Below are 19,066 nucleotides of genomic sequence, written 5' to 3' on the forward strand. Positions count from 1 at the left end.
TCCCATCTTATTAAAGGATACCATCATTCATCTAGTTCACTGGTGGCAAACACAAGGCCCCAAGGACCGAATCCAGCTCTCCACCTTGTTTTATCTGGCCCAGCACCTTGTTTCTACCCAGTGGCAGCGCCGAGCTCCTTGCCCCTAGTTAAGGAGTAGTTACATATAGACAGTCCTAAAATTACATTTGGCCCTTTGAAGGCAACGGGGAGGCTGATGTGGCCCCTGGGAAAATGAGTTGGACGCCCCTGATCTAGTTGATTAAGCCAACAACTAGGGGTTATTCTTGATCCCTGATTTCTTCACATTCTCTCACCCCTGCCCATCATATCCAACCCTTCAGCACTTTCACTTCCAAAACCAGTCCTGTTCTCACCATCTATACTACCATCCCTAGCCCAAGCCAGCTCTATCCTTCACCCGCACCCGTACAACCATGTCCTTGTCCTGACTGGTCATTCTGCTCCCACCCTTACCTTCATAGGCCCATTTGTCGTGCAGAAGGCAAACAGAGCTTTTTTTTTTTTTTTTTTGGTTCGCAGGCCAGCACTCAGTCCACTGAGCTATACCAGCCAGGGCCAGAGTTTTTCAGACTCAAAATAAGATCATATCAGCGCCTCTACTTAAACACCCCAGTGGCTGCCCATCCAACTTAGAATAAAAATTGAACTCAAAAGCCTGAACTCACAGCCCAGCATGAACTGGCACCTGTCTCTTCAGACCCGCCTCTTCCCTTCACTCAGTTTCCAGCTGTACTGGTACCCTCCTCCTTTTCCTTCCTAGAGCCTCTATTCCCTGTTGCTTGTTGCATTATTGGGTGGAACTCAGTGTTAATCTCATCAACTTTGTGAGTATGTAAGCCAATATAGTGGCTAGTTAGCACAACCACAGTGAAATCCCTACCCCAGAGACACCCCTCTCCTGATTTTTATTATCATGTTTGTGGTACCAAAAGTTGATGATTACAGGCAACTGACTGAATGATAACCTTTGGTATAGGCCTTGGGGAAGGAACCTGACAACCTTATTGCCTTCTAATGGTATTAACTGTTTTTCTTCCCACCCCCCTCTTTTTCCATGCAGAGTATGAGTTGGAAGTAAAGAGGGTGCAAGACATTCTTTCGGGAATAGAGAAACCACAGGTATGTTTTCTGGATATCTCAGCATAAACGACACTTTCTTAAGTATTTCAAATGTGCTTTTCTTTCACCACATAGTAGGTAAGCAAAAGGGCCCCTTCCCATTGCAGATTATTCATAAACTATGAAATACTGCTGCTATTAATGGAGCATGAAAATGGAACAGAACAGAGGTCTTCTGTTTAGTTGTGACCCACTGAAATGTCCTCCGTGTTTAGGTCTTCTGAATGCAGTTAGGTATTCTTCATAACCTCGAAGGGTACAGCGCCACCCCCGATCCCTAAGGTCTGCGGAACAGTTTTCTTTGGTAATTTTCCTTTACCTGTGTAAATGCAGCCATAAGTTTCAAAAATCTCAGTAATTCCAAGTATTTTTCCAGGTAAATTTCAAAAAGTCACTTCAATATTAGTTGAGAAAAACAAGTCCAAAACATTAAGTATAACGTTAAGGGGAAAAAAATGGTGGGAGTGGTGATATTAGGAGGTTTTAAGCTTGATTTTGCCAGGTGCTCTGAAATTGAAAGGAAAAATTCAAAATGTTGATTCAGCCTTTCATCTGAGATTAGAGAGCCAAGTTCTTGGGAGTGTTTTTTCCTTGAATGGGAAAACCTCGATTCCTTCAGTGTTTGAAATACTGAGGCTTTTTAACAGAAGAGTCCAAATATGCCTCAGGGTATGGTACGTAGCTGAGTTTGATTAAACCTAAAAGCCTGAGGAGTGTTGGAGGAGGGGCACAATTCGGTACTTGTAGAGGAGTGGGGTGTTGATGTTGGGTCGGGGAGTCTGTACTTACTGCTAAGGAGCAGATTGCCATTGAGCGTTTTTGTGCAAAGAAGTTAGGTAATCAGGGCTGTGCTTGGAGGGTGTCCAGACAGTTGGCCCGTGCACTGGAGTGAGAGGAGGGTGGCCCCAGGGAGACATGTCAGGAGTCCATTACTGCAGTGCCGGTAAGAGGCCCTGGCAGTCAGAATTAGGTCATGGCAACAGCCATGGCGAGGGGAGGGTGGGTACAGAGCCATTCTAGAGAGCAATCAATAAGGTGTCATGGTAACTGGGCTTTTTGGGCTTAGATGCCTCCTTTTAGAAGTCACTTCCTCTAATGTGCTCCTTCATTGCTGTGTCCACCCATCGGGCGGGGCACCCCACACAGTGCTGTGCTCTGGTGTATTTAATACATCATACTCCACTTACTTGTTTCTTGTCTTCCCCTGTAATCCGTGAGTTCTCTAGAGTAGGTTCATGTCTGTGTCCCTTTCATATCTTCGGTGCCATTCTTAGTCACGTGAAGCTTGTTTTACTAGCAGAGCACCCAGGAGGATAAACACGGGGGGGCAGTTGCAAGTTTCTGGTAGGTCAGCACAGTGGGGAGAGGGGAGCGAGATACCAATGGGGAGATCACATGCATGGGAATGATCAAATCACAGGAGTGGGTGATCACTTTGGGGGTGAGTGGGAGCTGGAGTACAGAGAGAGACTGGAAAGGCTTGAGGGCAGAATCGTAGGAAGAGTTTACATACACCTTTCAAGGGAAAGGAGAAAACTCCATGAGGAAGACAGAAGTCATAATCAGAGAGAAGGCAGAAAAGCAGGTCAGTTGACTGTCCCAAGACTTCGAAGCCTCATCTCTGTCATGGGTTTGCACACACGCAGTGTTTTCTTGAGTTGTTCCTAGGTATTTCTCTGCTGCACAAAGGACAGAGTCCGTGCTTTCTGAGGATCACGTGGTTCTGGCAAGATGAAAGCAGTATTAAAGCGTGTCAGTCTTCTCCTTGATTCGGTCTACAGGATTAAGTAGATCTGTAAGCTCAAAATTAGGTTCCATCAAGCAGGTTTTGAAAGTCGGAAGGTTCCTCCACTAGGCTAAAAGCAAGGTATCCGCAGGATTGCATTCCCGACTGGAGACCGGGGGTAAGCCTGATTCCTTGCCTTTGCCACCTTCTAGAAACTGTCTGTGTCCTTCGGCCCGTGGCCTCTTTCGTCCTCATGTCTCCTTCTCTGACTCTGACTCTCCTGCCTCCCTCTTTCACTTACAAAGTTGGGCCCTGCAAGATAACCCAGCTTAGCCTCTGCTTCATAGGACCCTTAATTTAATGACATGTCCAAACTCCCATTTACCTCACACGTTACAGGGATTACAGTGTGGACATCTTTGGTTGTGTGGGGGTGGGGGTGGGAATCATTATTCTGCCCACCACACCACCCCCTGGGCCCCATATACACCTCATTCTGGTGACGGTCCATTCCCTTTCCCAGGCCAGTTAGTTATTTACACAATTTTTCTCCCTTTCTTCCTCTTCCTCCCTCTCTTTACCTTTCTCTGTCCGCAGTACTTATTTATGATTTTTTTTTTTTTTTACTTTCACCTGCGGAAATGCTCATTGATACTAAGAGACAAAGGAAAGGAGGGAGAGAGAGGGGGAGAGAAACATCCATGTGAGAGAAACATTGATTGGTTGCCTCGCGCACCCTAACCAGAAAATGAACCCACAACCTAGGCAGGTGCCCCAACCTACAACCGAACCTGTATCCATTCGGTCTACGGGATGACACTCCAGCCAACTGAGCCACACTGGCCAGGGCATGCTTGTGTCTTGTCTGTGCTCCTTATGCCTAGCGCTGTCCTTGGCACATCGTGAACCCTGAACAAATACTTCCAAAGTAAACGTGTGGCAGGCTGCAGTGGTTGCAGCTGGGCCCTGGCAGGTGAGAAAATGTCTGAGGACTGACCATGTTTGAGGCGTTAGGTGAGGCTCAGCCAGCCTGGTGGAATGTGGGGATAGCTGGGCGCCAAAGCTCGAAACCGCAGCAGGAGGGCAAGGGCCCGTGCTCTACAGTCCGGTTCTCGGGGTTGGGGCCCAGCATGGTCATCAACTGTCTTTGTGACCTTGAGTAAGTTATACAACCTCCCTGAGTCTAGGTTTGCTCATCTTTGAAAGGCAGGATAATAAATACCTCATGGGACAGAGAAGCAAATTATATGCTATTTGTGGAGTACTTGGAATGGGGTATGGGGTATGGAGTATTTCTTTATAGTTTATAACATATCATTAGGCAAAAATGAAAGTCCTAGTTGCACATTAGGAGGGGTGTCTGACCACCTTGCAGAGAAAAAAGGGAGCTGCAGAAAGTTCATCACGTAATTGTATAAAGCATTGCTGTTCCTAATTTTTTTTCTTTCAGCCACATCTGGAAATACCACTAAATAAAAGGCATATATTTTTCTTTGAGATTTTGCAGATGATTTGTTTAATGTGTCAAAACAGTATCGAGGACTTGTGGATTCCAGTCATCCTTTTAGAATTTTGGGGATCCTGAATTAAGCAAGTTATTTACTTTTCAGAAACCTAGATACTGTAAAGATCCAAATATTTAGTCATTGTATAAAACAGGATACAAATATACTAGGTATTTGTCCTGAGACTAACAATTAGGTGCCTTGGGGACTGTACTCACAGCCACTGCTGTACTAGAGAAATAAGCTTAATATTATTCGAAGTAGTATAGGAATTAACCCATATTAGTACCAGCCACCTCCTGCCTAGTGTGGTGTAATGGACTCAGCTGGTGGTGCTACAAGTCTTCCGTGTACTGCTGGGCCATTCATTTTTAGGATGTAAATAAATGTCACCTGAAATTGTGTTTTCTGCATTGTTTCCATCTGCTAGCATTTAGCTAATAGGAAAAACTGATTCCTTGGCTCCAGAAGTGAAGAAACAACCAAGAGGAACAACTGGCCTTCCAAGAAGTGATTCCTTGAAAGATAAATAGCAGTGTGTCTGGAAACAGATTTTAGGTTTTTAGCATTTGAGGATTTACAGAAACAGATAATGGTGAAAACCCTATATTTGAATATCCTTTATTCCTTTGAATGATGATCTCTGTGACCTTTTCCTTTTTAATTTTCCTTTGTGTTACTATTTTTCATGATGGTGCTTTTGAAGTGAAGCCAGTATTTTTATGGTAATATTTCCTTAACATACTTACTAATTGGATCAGCAGACCACCCACATAGTTAAATCCCAAGACCAGACCAAATTTAGAAGCTACTAACTTATGTAGAAATATTTTTAAACATGACTAACAAATTTATTAACTTCATGAGAGTAAATGGTGTTTTTGATCCAAGTAATAACATGCGCATTTCATATCGCCTGGGATGAACAGGAGAGGAAGGGAGCTAAGGGTTATATATCGAATAGACACAAAATAGTGCAGTGCTGTCATTTCTGAATATGTGCATACAGATGCTTTTAGCTAACAACTGCTCTCAGGTGGGGATCTCTACTTAACAAATACACAGACAAGAATGATTTCCAATCAGTATGTAATCATTTAGGAGTAGAAGGTGGTTCTGGAGTCCTTCAAGATACTTTAAAGTAGTGTAATTTAAATAATTTCTGTGCAGACTTAACACTAGTGACCCACACAACAGACCATTATATCACTGGGTCGAGACAAATGTCAAATTGGGTCTTGTCCAATAATTCTGTAATTAGAAATCACCACTTTAATCACCATTGCAAAGGAGATCGGCTTGTATTTGTGGAAGAATAAGTAAACATCAGAAAGTCATTTAGTTTTGTGGCCTCAGAGCTTCTACTGTTGGGTAACAGCCATGATAGTCACTGCGCTGATCAGATTAGCTGAGCCCCAGTTCAGCTCAGCAGCCACTGCTGGTGAGAAAGTCCCACCCCAGAGGGGGAAGCTTGTGGGAGCACGCAGTCGCTCGGAAAGAGGCCCGGACCCAGGCGGATTTGCTGGAGTTCTGAGTCTCTCGTTAAGGTTATCACCTCCCTGTGCACTTGGAGGAAATGCGCATCTAATGCTGAGGATTCCCTTTTACGTGGCGTTCTCTTGAAAGGCACCGTGTAATTTGCTGGCATCAGCCTTGAAGTGGGAGTGAGTTCCAAGTTCTAACAGGGACAAAGCCCTCTTTCTCTCGGCTTCCACTGCCTAAAGAAAGGAAACCTGAGGCCCAGGAATCAGAGAAAGGGAGGCAGCGACAGCGCACAGGAGGGGTTTGGCTGTAGCCCTGACGGTAATCTAGGTGTCAGGCTGGTTGCTTAGCTCGAGGAAAAAATTCCCAGAAGCCACTGTCCTTTGAAAGCGAAGCGGAGTTCTCAGAGTGCATTTCTGAGAGGCTGTCCATCAGAAGACTGCGTCTGCCCGGAGACCTGCCTTCGCTGTGTCCTCTGTGTCGCACAGGTGTCGGCTTGCCTATTTAAGGCAAATCTGGGGAGAAGGTGGACGTTTTTTTAGTTGATGCTCCAAGTGTTGTGCATCACTGTCAGGTTAAGTAATAATTTAACCACGTCCAAGAGGAAAATAGTAAATTCTTAATAGCTGATGGAAAAGATAGGCTAAAGGGTTGTGAATTGCTGACTCCTTGTTCAGCATCTGAAGTGCTTGCTTTTGACTGCACTGTTTGGGACGTGATGTCACTTCACATCACCAGTGTTGGAGTCAGAGTTACTCCCCACTGTGCTTTTGGAACTATGCAGCGCAGCCATTTATTGCGTCGGTGGAAGGGTTCCCAGTACCTTATCAACCACCTTTTAAGTCATAAACTGAACTTTTCATAGCAAAGTTAAAAATCAAATATAGTACTTAGTAGCTCAAGATTACTCATTGATGGCACATGAAGGAATTCAGCAGATACTCTCGTATGCATGGTGGGGATGCCGTCTTAAAACGGAGGCGGGGGGACAATGCACAAAGGACCGAGCAAAGCACAGTACAGGGCAAAAAGTGCCAAATACAGGTGGCAGCAAAATGTAGCCCAAGCACAGAGAAAAGAGTGGTTGATTCTGAGCAGGAGGCCAGGCAGGACAGCACAGCAACCTTTCCTGAATCAGTCACAAGCTGCTGTGGGTCCCTGTGCTCCACGTGTCTGCTACAAGGCCCCCCACACACCTGTTTCTCTCCACCAGGTTGGTGCTTCTTGAGGTAGAGCTCATATCTTAAATCACCTGTGTGCCCACAGCCCCTCACAGGATGAGCTGTGAGGATTAAGAGAATAAACCAAAGCAGCATTTGAACTGGGTCTAAAAGAACTTCGCTAAAGCCAAGAAAGGAAGAAAGTCCAAAGCTAAGTCCAGGGCTTTACAAAGGGACGGCATCCTGAAGGCATGTCACAGCCCCATGGCAGGGGAGGGGTACAGCAGGAGGCGTGCTGCTTGTCTAGAGCCATAGCAAGAAGGCTTGGGTTTGCCTTGGCCAGGTAGCTCAGTTGGTTAGAGCATCGTCCGGTACACCTAAAGGTCATGGGTTTGATCCATGGTCAGGGCACATACCTAGGTTATGGGTTCTGTCCCCAGTCAGGGAGGGAGGCAACTGATTGATGTTTCTCTCTCTCTCTTCCTCCCTTTCTCTCTCCTCTCCCTTCCTTTCTCTCAAAAATCAATAAACATATCCTTATAGAGGGTATTTTTTATAAAAGAAGGCTCGATTGATTGTGTAACTGTGTCAGAAGATCTTTTAGAGATAATGTGTAATGCTGGTCTACATTCACTGTCACGTATGTCATAACCTCGGACTGTCTTATTCCCTTTGAGTTTTATTTTTTACTTTACAACAAACATTTACTAAGTAACCACTTCTCACAATGGAATATGACGTGGGCCCTGTCGTTAGGGCGCCACACAGTGCAGCGGGGAAGGTAGAAGTTTACCATCAGCATGGTCAGCAGTAGTAGAGATACCAAGCAGGTTCTGTGCACGAGAGGAATGGTGATGGGTGAGATCCTTTGGGAAAGGCTACTTGGGGATAGTGGGGCCAGGCTGACTCTTAAAGCATGAGTTGAAGTTTGATTAAATGGTTAATTATATCGTGACCGTATCTGTGCAGATCAGAAATGCTATGGAACAGTCTCTGCTAAAACTGGAATGAGTGACACTGAAAAAAGGGAGACTCAGTTTTTCATGTTTACTCTTCACACTTTTAAATAATTTTATATTACATCTTAACACTCTTTATACAGATCAGATAGTGACAGACGTGGCGGACAAAAAGATGGAGACTGAGCAGTTTACATATCTCCATCCATAGCCTAAAACTCTACAGCTGTAAAGTATGAACATGAAGCTTTGGCATCTATATTAACTCTTAGTTGGTTTTTAAGGTTATCCAGAGAGCAAGAAAATAACCTCTATAGAATTAGAACGTTCAAATTCTGTTCATAATTAGATTATAGAATTAGACCGTGCGTTAGGTTGGGTTTCTCCAGAAACATTTTGAGGTAAATAGTGTTTATGGGGAGGTGTCCCGGGCGAGGACTTGGGGGTGGAAGGGAAAGAAGCAGTGCAGGGTCTGGAAGTGAGCTGGTTACAGCTGTGGGCAGCGGGCGTGGAGTCCTGTTGAAGACGCTGGCAGGCAGATGGTACAGAACATGCCCCAGGGAAGTCCTTCGTAGAGGAAGGAAGTTGGGGTACTTCGAGTCTCAGACTGCTGTGTTCAAATGACGTTTCAAGCGGAAGTTAAACCAAAAAGATAAAAGCAGAGCTTGGAGGGGTGAACTGCCCACCTCCACACACATTTGTACCCTGTCGTCCTGGGCCTTGGTTCCACGCCCCCGTCACTGGGGTACCCAGGGAGCCCACGGGATCTAAAAGGAGCTTCATTTTAAGGTACAGTGAGTGGGTCCTCAAATAACCTCACTTTGCTTAGTTCAACATCGTTCCTTTATAACATTGATGAAATGCCACAGAAACTTAATTCTTGTTTATATCAATTAGCCTATGGTAAAGTTGGTTTTGTTAGGTTTTGCTACACGTCATTTCACTTAAAGTTGCAGAACCAGTTGACAATGTTAAGTGATTACTTGCTGTATTAGCTTTGCAGGATAATTCTACACCACCCGAGGCTTCGGCGGCCCCTGGAAGGAACCTTTGCATATGACTTCTTCCACATAACGTGATAGGAATCTTGACCATTGAAACCTTACATTCAGATTTTTACCTTTAACAAAGTACCGAACGTGGCAGGTTATTTTATTTTCTGGAGCACTGGGTAGGAATCACGAAGGGCTGGGTGAAGGTTTGTGTTGCGAGGACAGATGTTGCAGGTGCTGTGTTGCGGACACTGGGGCTTGACAGGAGAGCGCCCTGGAGGATGCTTGTGTGTGCTGTCGTTAGCGTGAACTTGTTACCTGGAATGAAATCCGAGCGAGTCGCATGCCGCCACTGCTCATCACAGAAATGGCATTGGAAGAAGCAGAGTTTGATTTATGTGATGGGTTTGAGTAGTTTTGTTTATGTTTTTCTTCCTCAGGTTTCTAACATTCAGGCAAGAGCAGTTGTGTTGTCCTGGGCTCCCCCTGTTGGACTTTCATGCGGACCCCACAGTGGCCTTCCCTTCCCCTACAGTTACGAGGTCGCCTTATCCGACAAAGGACGCGATGGGAAATACAAGATAATTTACAGGTGGTGTACATTATTCTCATGTACTTCTCTGCAGTGTAGTAGTGAAACTGGAGTCATTAAGGAAGAGAGAAAACAAAAGAAAATTGGAAGGCTTTGCAAATTTTCCTTTAAATTGTTCGTTTAAGAATTAGCAATAATTAGAATGTCAAGAGTTAATTTTGTCTAGAATAATTAATCAGAAATGGCTATTATAGAACTATTTGGTGTTGGTGAAATACATCATTTCATTTCATTAGCTTGTCAGTGTAGAATTAATGAAAAGTTTCTATTAACGTGTACCAGGGAAAACGTGACCATGACTTTTAGTTTTTACATACATTATTCACTCAAATGATTACCCTTCTTTAGACTCAGACCTATAACTAGGTTTTTTTTTTTTAATTCACAATACGGTTTCACAGTTACATGAAACAAGAATTTCACCATAATTTTTATCTTCCTTAGTATTTCTAGCCTGTAGTAAAAATTACTTGAAAGTGTTTCATGGCAAGGCTTTCTTAAATGCCCAGACATTTAGCACACAGAATAAGGGGTTGTCTTCTGCTTTATGGACTCCCAGGTATTAGCCATTCAAATGATTTACAGCCATGTTCTAAAGGTGATAAAGTTTTTTAGGGTCAAGTCTTTTCTACTTTGTAATTGTAGGGACTGGGCACATTCGCAGGACAGGAAATCAGAGTTGGTCTCGTTTTAACTACTTGTCTGAGCTGAGCCCTCTCCCCCTCAACCCCTGTGAGTGGCCCCAAGAATGACTGGAGCCCAGGGTAACGTGGCCACACAGAAAACCACTTGCTGGTTTTCTCCCCCGTTCTGCTGCTACATCAGTGCTGCAGGCTCTGTATCTCCCCGGCCCAGTTCCTAACTCTAAACCCGCTCCAAAGGCACGTCTTCACTGGGACAAAGAACAGGGGAAGAGATACTGAAGGAAGTCCCGTAGCCAGTCAGCTCCTCTGGCTGCCTGTGGTGCTCCGTCGACTCCTCCTTGGACTTCTACAGGACCTTTCTCAGGGTCTCCCAGCATCCCCTATTGCTCTCCTACAGTCCAGCCTCCAACCTGCAGAAATAGAAGGCAGATGGCCTCCTCGCTCTGTGGAGAAAACTGCAGTGATTCCCCACCGTACCTAAAATTAAATCCTGAGTCCTGCCTCTGGCTCACAACCATTTAGTTCCGTTTTAAAAAGTCAGAATTGGTGGAGACCTTAAAGAAATACAGAGCAGCATTTCCCCCAGCCCCTCCAAGAAACAGATAGATTCTATTAATGCCAGATAGGCACTGGTGGCAGGGGCGAGTCTCAAGTGCCCAGAAGGGCGAGGCAGGTAACATAAGTGGGAAAAGCCAAGGCCAGGAATGAGGTGAACAGGAGAGCTCCTGTCCCCACCTAAAATAGGTTGTGGCCAGAAGGAAATGCAGGCCAAGCTTCGCTGGATTTTTTTTTTTTTTTTCAAGAAATGCTGAAAATCTGAATTGTTATGTAAACTTTCCTAATGTTAAACTAATTCGGCAAATTTAAAAACAAAAAACACTTCAAAAACACTGTGCAGGTCAAACAACAGTGCTGCAAGGTGTGGAGATTGGCCTCCAGTTTGCAACATTAACAATTATTTTTATTTGAAATAATTTTAAATTTATAAAACTTGGAAAAAGTAAATATATCAAGAAATATATATATACCCTTTACCCAGATTCACCTGTTATTAAATAGCCACGGTGCAGTTATCAGCTTCATAAATTAGCACTGATACAATACTTTAATCAACTGATCGTCCATATGCTAAATTTGTCAGTCTCTGGTTACAGCCTTTTGCACCAACGCCAGGACGGGACCCTGTCTGGGGTCAGACATGGCACGTGGTTGTCGTGTCTCCTGAGCCCTCCTTAATTTGGACCACTTCCACAGTGTCTCTCTGTCTCATCACGGGCATTTTTAAAGAATGCAGAAGGCATTCTTAAATTATTAAGGCATTTTTAAATTATGCCTTCCACATCCTCCTCACCTTTAAAAATATTTTAATGGAACATTCCTTATTTTATGTTGTTTCCTCCTGATTAAGTTGAGGTTCCATTGCACCTTCTGATGATATTAATGGTTTTATTTTATATTAGAGCTATTTATTGGTATTGATATGTGAGGGAAGCAGATTGAGATTTCTTCAGGAGAGTTGAGAAGCTGAGGTAGCTGTGCTTCCTGCCAAGGTGAGTCTGGGAGCTACCTTCAGTTGACAGCTGGTACAGTTATTGACGTTTACATTTATCTTGTCTATCTATTAATTTGCTTATTTATTTACTTATTTTTATGTGTTTACTTTGAAGAAGTGGTAAGACCTTTTGGAACTATCAGTAAGTTTAACTCACCATTTTTCATATTTTGGATGGCATAATTATGAGGAATCTAGTTTTCTACTTCAGGAAGATAGTAATACCAAATTGGAAAGTTTATTTCTGCTTTATGGTAGACTCAGACATAATAATTCTTGCATCATTGTTGGTACGTGTCAGAGAGACCCATATCCAAAACCTGTTTTACTTTTGAAACTGGTATCATTGACTAATGAATGATTTTTCTTTGCAGTGGAGAAGAATTAGAATATAACCTGAAAGATCTTAGACCAGCAACTGATTATCATGTGAGGTGAGTTAGGATATTAGAGCTGACTATATTGAATTCAGATTGCTAAAATCAATTATGTGCCCCCTTTGAAAAGTTTGTGGTTGTCCTGACTGGTGGGGCTTAGAGTGTTGGGCGTCGTCTTGCAAATCAAAAGGTCACCAGTTTGATCCCTGGTCAGGGCGGGTACCTGGGTGTGGGCCAGGTCCCCAGTTGGGAGCGTGCAAGAGGCAACCAATCGATGTCTCTCTCACACGTTGAGTTTCTCTGCCTCTCTTTCTCCCTCCCTTCTCCTCTTTCTAAAACTAAATAAATAATTTTTTATAAAATTTGTGGTTAATGGCACTTGCCTAACTCTAAGCTGCAATATTTTGGCTCTGTGTCTGTCCACTCATTCTCCAGTGCACTTCTGTTCTGCACTTGGGCATAGTGGTTGGAAGTACACAGAAGTGCTTTTGGCAACCAAAAGTAGGTGACGCATTGAACAGAATTTTAAAAATTATTTTTTAAAGTAACTTTTATTTTATATAGTCTTCTCTAGTCTATTGGACTGTGTGGTTTAGTATGTAATATTTTCTTTCTCTAAAATAAACGGGCGTATCGGTGTTTGTTATAGACCATAAATATAAACCATGTGACTAACCCTATGTGACTAAAGCCCCTCCCAGGTTGCAAGAACACCTTCAGAGCTTTCATTTCGAAATGAGAAAAGTAAAGCAGATATCAAATTATATTTAACAAGAATTAACCCGATTTAGCAAAGCAGTGAACCTGTATAGTCTGATATGTCACCTAAAATCTTACTGTGGTTTTTCTGAACTCTACGGGGACTACTCTGGAAGGCAGGGCTCGCTAATCTTAGTGAAAAACCCAGCCAACCACAGACCTGCGAAATGGAAGGTATTACCTGGATTTTTACAGAGTTAATCTGATTATTCAAAATAGATCCATACGTGCATTCGCACATAAGCAGATTTCCGAATATGATCCATAACATTTTAAAAATGTTAATTTTAATTAAAATTTTATTTTACTTAATTTTTAACTTGACCAGAAATTATAATTTGATCTCATAGGATACACAACAACATTTTCTCTCTTCAGTTATATACCTGCATATTACAGATTATGTACTAAAATTGCAAGCGTTAAGTATACATCCTTTATTATGCTTCCCAAAGGTTAATTGACACCTTTGATGTGATGGGGTGTGATGGGGTGGAGACAGGGTCACTTTATAGGAAGGACATATTAATTATCAGGAGGCTAGAGTTCTAGTGTGGTTTTTCCATGAACTGTCTGTTTTAACCCTGGTCCACCACAGAGTCCTTATGTCACGATTTTCTCAGTGAGAAAGGTATGGAAGTAGGGCTGTGCTTGGGTCATAATATCTTATTAGGTGCACAAGTATAAAACTAAATTTAAAGCAATACATAAAAGAGCAAGGTGTTTTACATTCAGCCATAAAGTGTACATCTGGTTAGCTGTTGTAATGTTTAGGTGAATTCTTTTGCAACCATCTCTTCCTGTTTAAATCAAAACTTTCGGGTTTTGAGTCAATTAGCTTTAGCCCAAACATATTGAGCTTTTCACATAGTCTGTACAAACAAAATGATTTGTATAATTTGTAAAGCTGGGATGATAATAGAAATAGTTTAATCATTCTGTCAAATGGTCTATTTAACAATGAACCAGAAAATGTAACACTATATAGACAGCCATGTAAATGTTCCCCATTAGTCATTGTTAACATATGTTTCCTTTTTGCTCCATCTTTTAACAGTTTATTGTTATTGCTTTACTAAAGATTTACTTTATTAATTTCCTGCTCATTCATGAGCTGACGGTGTCTTTTTAAACAAAGTTAAATGTCATAAAGCATTGGCCCTTTATTTACCATCCTGTCTGTTGTTTCCCTTTATTTTTTTAGCCACTTTTACTAAAACTAAATCTTGGACAAATGCTCATCATTTTTTTTAACTGCCATGGCTTTTGAATACCTTGAACTTCTGGGCAGACAAAAGGAATGATTCCTGGACTCCCCCACAAAGGGAATAGAAATATGAGGAAGTTATCATCTAGAGGCCTTGGATCCAGATTCTCTTCTGAGACATTTGGGACCCCTACACTGTGACATGTATGACACATGTGTGATACCATACATGTGCAGCCTGAGGCATGGCCAACTATTATTTGGTCTAGCTCTCTGCCTGCCAGAGATTGAAAGTTCATGGTCTCTTTTAGTATTTAAAAAAATTATCTTCTAAGAAAAGTGTCTATAGCCTAATTGATTATTTCACCTTGCCTAGTCCACAGTCCATATAGATCATTCATTCTCTTTCCTTAAACAGTCTTTCACTTTTCAAGCTAGAGAAGAGTCTTAACACTTCCAGCTCTGAGGTTCAGCGTCTCCCTCTGCCTTGAATCGCTTTGGCAAGGCAGCATGATATCCAATGGAAAGAGCTTGGGATTTGGGGTTAATGGCTGGGTCACTTAGTAGAGGTGTGTGCTTAAGCAAGCCATTGACACATCTGTGGCCTGTTTGCTCATTCATAAAATGAAGACAATAATGATACCAGCCTCAAAAAGATGGTATGAGAGCAAATATATGCACATTCATTATAAACCTGTCAAGTGTATAAATGTGATTTTTTGTTTGTTTTGTTTTTCCAAGGTTGTTGCAGGTTTCCCACACTCTGAAAAGAAAAACGACTTCATGATGCAGGTTCTCTGAGCCTATGAATAGTTTCCCCTGTTTTATTGGGATAAAGATATACCATACTTGGCACTGACAAAAAGAAGCAAAGTCCCTTTTTTTTATGGTTCAGTTAAATTAACATTCTGAAAGTTTTGGTTCCAGGAATGTAAACTTTTATCAAACACAGTAGCTTCAAATATAGGTTTAAATTTAATAGTCACCTATAAGGCCTCCAAAGGCTATGTGGAAATAAATTCCTCACAAAATTTCCATAACAGAAGCTACAAAAGAATTCCATCAATATACAGCCACAAAATAAACAGTTATATCATTGCTGTTTTTATTGGTTTATACATTACAAATTTAGCAAGTGTTGCCCTAGTGGACGTCTGCGGAGCCAGTGATGAAAGTGGACATCTTTATTTTAGCAGCGCCAAGCCTCCTCCACTTTCCTTCCCGTTTCTGATATTGCTCACTGTGAGTAAGGCATGCGGAGGGCTTCGTGCAGACCCCTCTTCAGCAGAGTGGAAGGGTTCTTTCTCAGGTCAGCTACGGAAGTCTCACTCAGGGCTTCCGTTCTTACATTTCTTGTTGCTTTTGGTTTTGCTATTCTGGTTTTGTCCCCTTCACACTTACTCCTTGATATCTTTATATAATGCCTTTTCTCGATCTCAGCTTTGTCCTCCCCCATGTTGGTACTGTCAGAGTTCAGCCATCACATGTGGAACCCTTTTACTGAGCAGTGGTCTCTCAGCCATGGAGTTGGGTCACTGAACTGTCTGGTGGCTCACACCAGTGTCCTGGCAGTGACAGCTCTGAACTTCTTGCCCTCTCACTGTTACTGCGAATGATTAAGAGACAGGTGGTGTGCCTGGGCAGTGCTACAGGTCATGGGTCTGTGGCTGTTTGGATTGGCACTGGTCATGCCACTTAGGCCAAATTCCACATGGACAACTGTATGCCAAGACATTTCAGGTTTTAAGGGTTTTTTTCTTTCTCACTTTTTGCTTTGAATTTTTGTGTGTCGTTGCCTACACATCTGTTTAACTATTGTTCTTTTTGTTCTCCTGGTGATTGAGCAAATTAATACTCCTCTATCAGTTGATTTGCAGAATGTTAGGTCTTGAGTGTTGAGTTAGATTTTTGTTAAAGTCATCACTTCTATATTTGTTATCCAGTTCTAAAACACATTGCTCTTTTTGGTTTAATATTGCTTGAATGTTCAAAGGGAATCAATTTGTAATTGTCAAAGTATATGTATTCAGTGCTTTCATATAGGGCATTGTATTATGTACCGTATAAAACCACCAATACAAAATCTTGTGTGTGAGTGCACAAGAGAAAGAAAGGGGTGTGTGTTGAGAAGGAGGTATGAGAAAAATCCAGTATACACATACACATACAAACATTTTATAATACTTACAGAGAAGAGTACAAGTTTCTGTACATAAGCATTTATATATTCACTTATTTATACAAATAAATATTTATAAATACACAACAAAAGGCATATTTCTCTTTAATTGGTAGTTTTATACTTAATACTGGCATTGAAATAACCATTTTACTGTGGGAGTCAAGAATTTATATTTTTGTCAATGATAGGATAATCAGGAATTTGGGTGATGGAATGGATAGCAATTTCATGATGAAATTTGAAGCAGTTTTCCAGTCATTGGCATAAACAATTTGGCAAAGAAGTTTCCCAGAGATGATATCACGTAATAACATTTCCCAGAAAAATTATGTGATGAAACATTTCCAAAAATACGGTTGACCAGCTCTGTGCAGAGTTATGAAATACATGTTATTGACCAGCAACTGTGGCTCGTAGTATGTTACAGATGTTCTGGAAGAAGCTGGAAGCAAATTTCTGAAATTCTTGGAGCACCTGTTTCATAAACAGTCAGTATTTAAACTGAACCAAATGTGAAAACCTAACACAAGCCTAATTATAGTGTTAGAAAAATGTATTTTTCTGTGCTGGGATAAATGAAAAAGGAACTGAATTTTTTGCTGACTTATTTAACCTAGGAAACTAATTGTGCTTCACAAATCTTCCTGTCACATGCTCTTTAGAGAAAACACATCACCATCATGTGTAAACACAATTGCAACATTCTTGAAAATGTAGCATCATTTCCAGAGAGTTTTCTTTTATGTAAAAGTGACTGGTAAGAACCACTAGTTGCTATCTGTACTAAACAGTGTTGAATGACAGATACAATCCTGCTACTTAAGTATCATGGCAAATTTTAGGTGCTGTATGCAGCGCATTTGTATTGACGAGTGAAATGGATCTGGTTTACTTCGCAGAAAGTCATTGACTCCTTACTTAAACACACTAATCTGAACACTACTTTGAGTGTAAAGACAAGGAAAATAACTCCATGTGGCCCACAGGACTGGCAACCTTCAACTACCTCAAAAGTTTGCTTCTGCCACCAGGTTCTTCTATCCCGACTGTCATCCTCCCAACCTGGCTGCCAGGGCTTCCATCACTCATGCTTCTCTGGCCTAATAAGTATGGATTTCTGACTTCAGGAATCTCATTAAAAAGAAAGAACAAGTTGACTGAGTCCAAATCTCCCCAGATAACTACCTGTGGTCAGAGAGTACTTTGCAGGCCCTTTCCATGCCTCCTTTTACTCTGCTCTATTGTCTGGGTGGATCTTTGGTGTCAACTTTGTTTGTGAATACTTAGGAAGTGTTCTACAAGAGTGTAATTCACAAATGCCTAGTGATTGCACACTGAGAAGTAGGTTGGGTAAAAGGCAGCTGAAACACAGTCTTGGTGCCCAGAAGATAGTGGCAGGTGGGGAGTTCTCTGCACTGGGCAGCACCTGCCCCGTCTTAAGGGGATGCTCTCAGCTTTATCTATCTAATTACTACCATGCAGGTGTGCAGCTCAGTGTTGCTAGAACTTCTAGTTTTTAAGAAAAGCCAGGGGTTTCTTTTTTAAAATGAGAAATCTCTGAGATTTTTTTCAGTATTGGCTTAATTTTTATTTTAACTTTTTACTTAAGAAAATTTCAGATATAGTAAGAAATAGACAGTAGTTTGAATAAACTGTCATATACCCATCGCCCAACCTCTTATTTTCTTGGTATCCTCATCTCCCCCTACCCACCCACACAGTTATTTTGAAATAAAGTCTAGACATTGCATTATTCCACATGTAAACCACAATATTATTTTCACATGCCCATTCAAAACAGAGAAAAACGATAAATTTCTTAATGTCTTTAAAATCCAGAGACTGTTTTCATTTCTTCAGCTGTCCTAAAAATGAAGGTTTTGGTTTTTTCAGTGTGTTGTAATTGGAATTCAAACATGATATAAATACTGTGTGTGGCTGATATCTTGCAAATTTCTTTCAATCCATAGGTTTTCCCTCCATCTCTTTTTTCCTCTCCCTTTGCAATTTATTTGTTGGAATAACTTTTTTCTGGTCCTGTAGAATTTTCTGCAGTGTGAAGTAGGCTGATTGCATCCCTGTGGTGTTGCTTAATATATTCTCTCTGTGTTTCCTAGGAAGGGGTGAAGCGGTTTCATCAGACACGGGTTTGGGTTTTCTGGCAGGATTTCGGGAGTGGGTGTAATCTTTCATTAGGAATGCGTAATGTCTGCTTGTCTCTTTTGTGATGGTCATTGCCTGTATCCATCCACAGGTGGCTCTAATATTTAAAAACGCTATTTTACGTCACCCTGTCCCCCACATTTTGGGTCAGATGCAGCCTATAAGCCACCAGTTGGAGGATTCTGATCTAAAGTTCAGGCTGGAACCCTTCGCTCGTCGAGAACATTCTATGATTCCTTTTAAGTCACTCCCAGGGAGCCTGTCCTAGTACATGGAAATGATCTTGCCAGATCTACCATTCAGTTTTATATTATCATGTGTCTACTTATGCCCCCCCCCCCAAAAAAAAGAGCATTTCTTTTATCAGCTCAGATGGAGAGCATCCTAGTGATAAGCATTCTTTGTTTGGATCAATGTCAGGGTGGATATCCTCCCAGAAGGCAAGTGACTCAAATCTCTAGTAAATATGTGTTTACCTTTATCATTTTACTAATACAGGCTGGGGCCAAAGTAAGTTTAGTTGTTCGTATGGAAAAGAATACAACAATTAGTAAATAATAATACAAGAATGGACTCTGTTTTGCATACTCACAACTGTAAACCTACTTTTTGCCCTACCCTATA

General features: G+C 41.8%; 1 protein-coding gene across 9 annotated transcripts in view; it reads left to right on the forward strand.

Annotated features, from left to right (window-relative positions):
- FNDC3B (fibronectin type III domain containing 3B) overlaps positions 1-19,066 on the forward strand; it is a 319,350-nt gene that overhangs the window by 212,555 nt on the left and 87,729 nt on the right. For all 9 annotated transcript variants that reach the window (XM_024563559.3, XM_053918082.2, XM_024563540.4 and 6 more), the window contains 3 exons: positions 1,084-1,142; positions 9,407-9,558; positions 12,129-12,188. In XM_024563559.3, coding sequence (XP_024419327.2) covers positions 1,084-1,142; positions 9,407-9,558; positions 12,129-12,188 — 271 coding nt within the window. The remainder of the gene's footprint in view (positions 1-1,083; positions 1,143-9,406; positions 9,559-12,128; positions 12,189-19,066) is intronic.

This window comes from Desmodus rotundus, chromosome 2 (genome assembly GCF_022682495.2).
Source record: "Desmodus rotundus isolate HL8 chromosome 2, HLdesRot8A.1, whole genome shotgun sequence".
NCBI classification, from domain to species: Eukaryota; Metazoa; Chordata; class Mammalia; order Chiroptera; family Phyllostomidae; genus Desmodus; species Desmodus rotundus.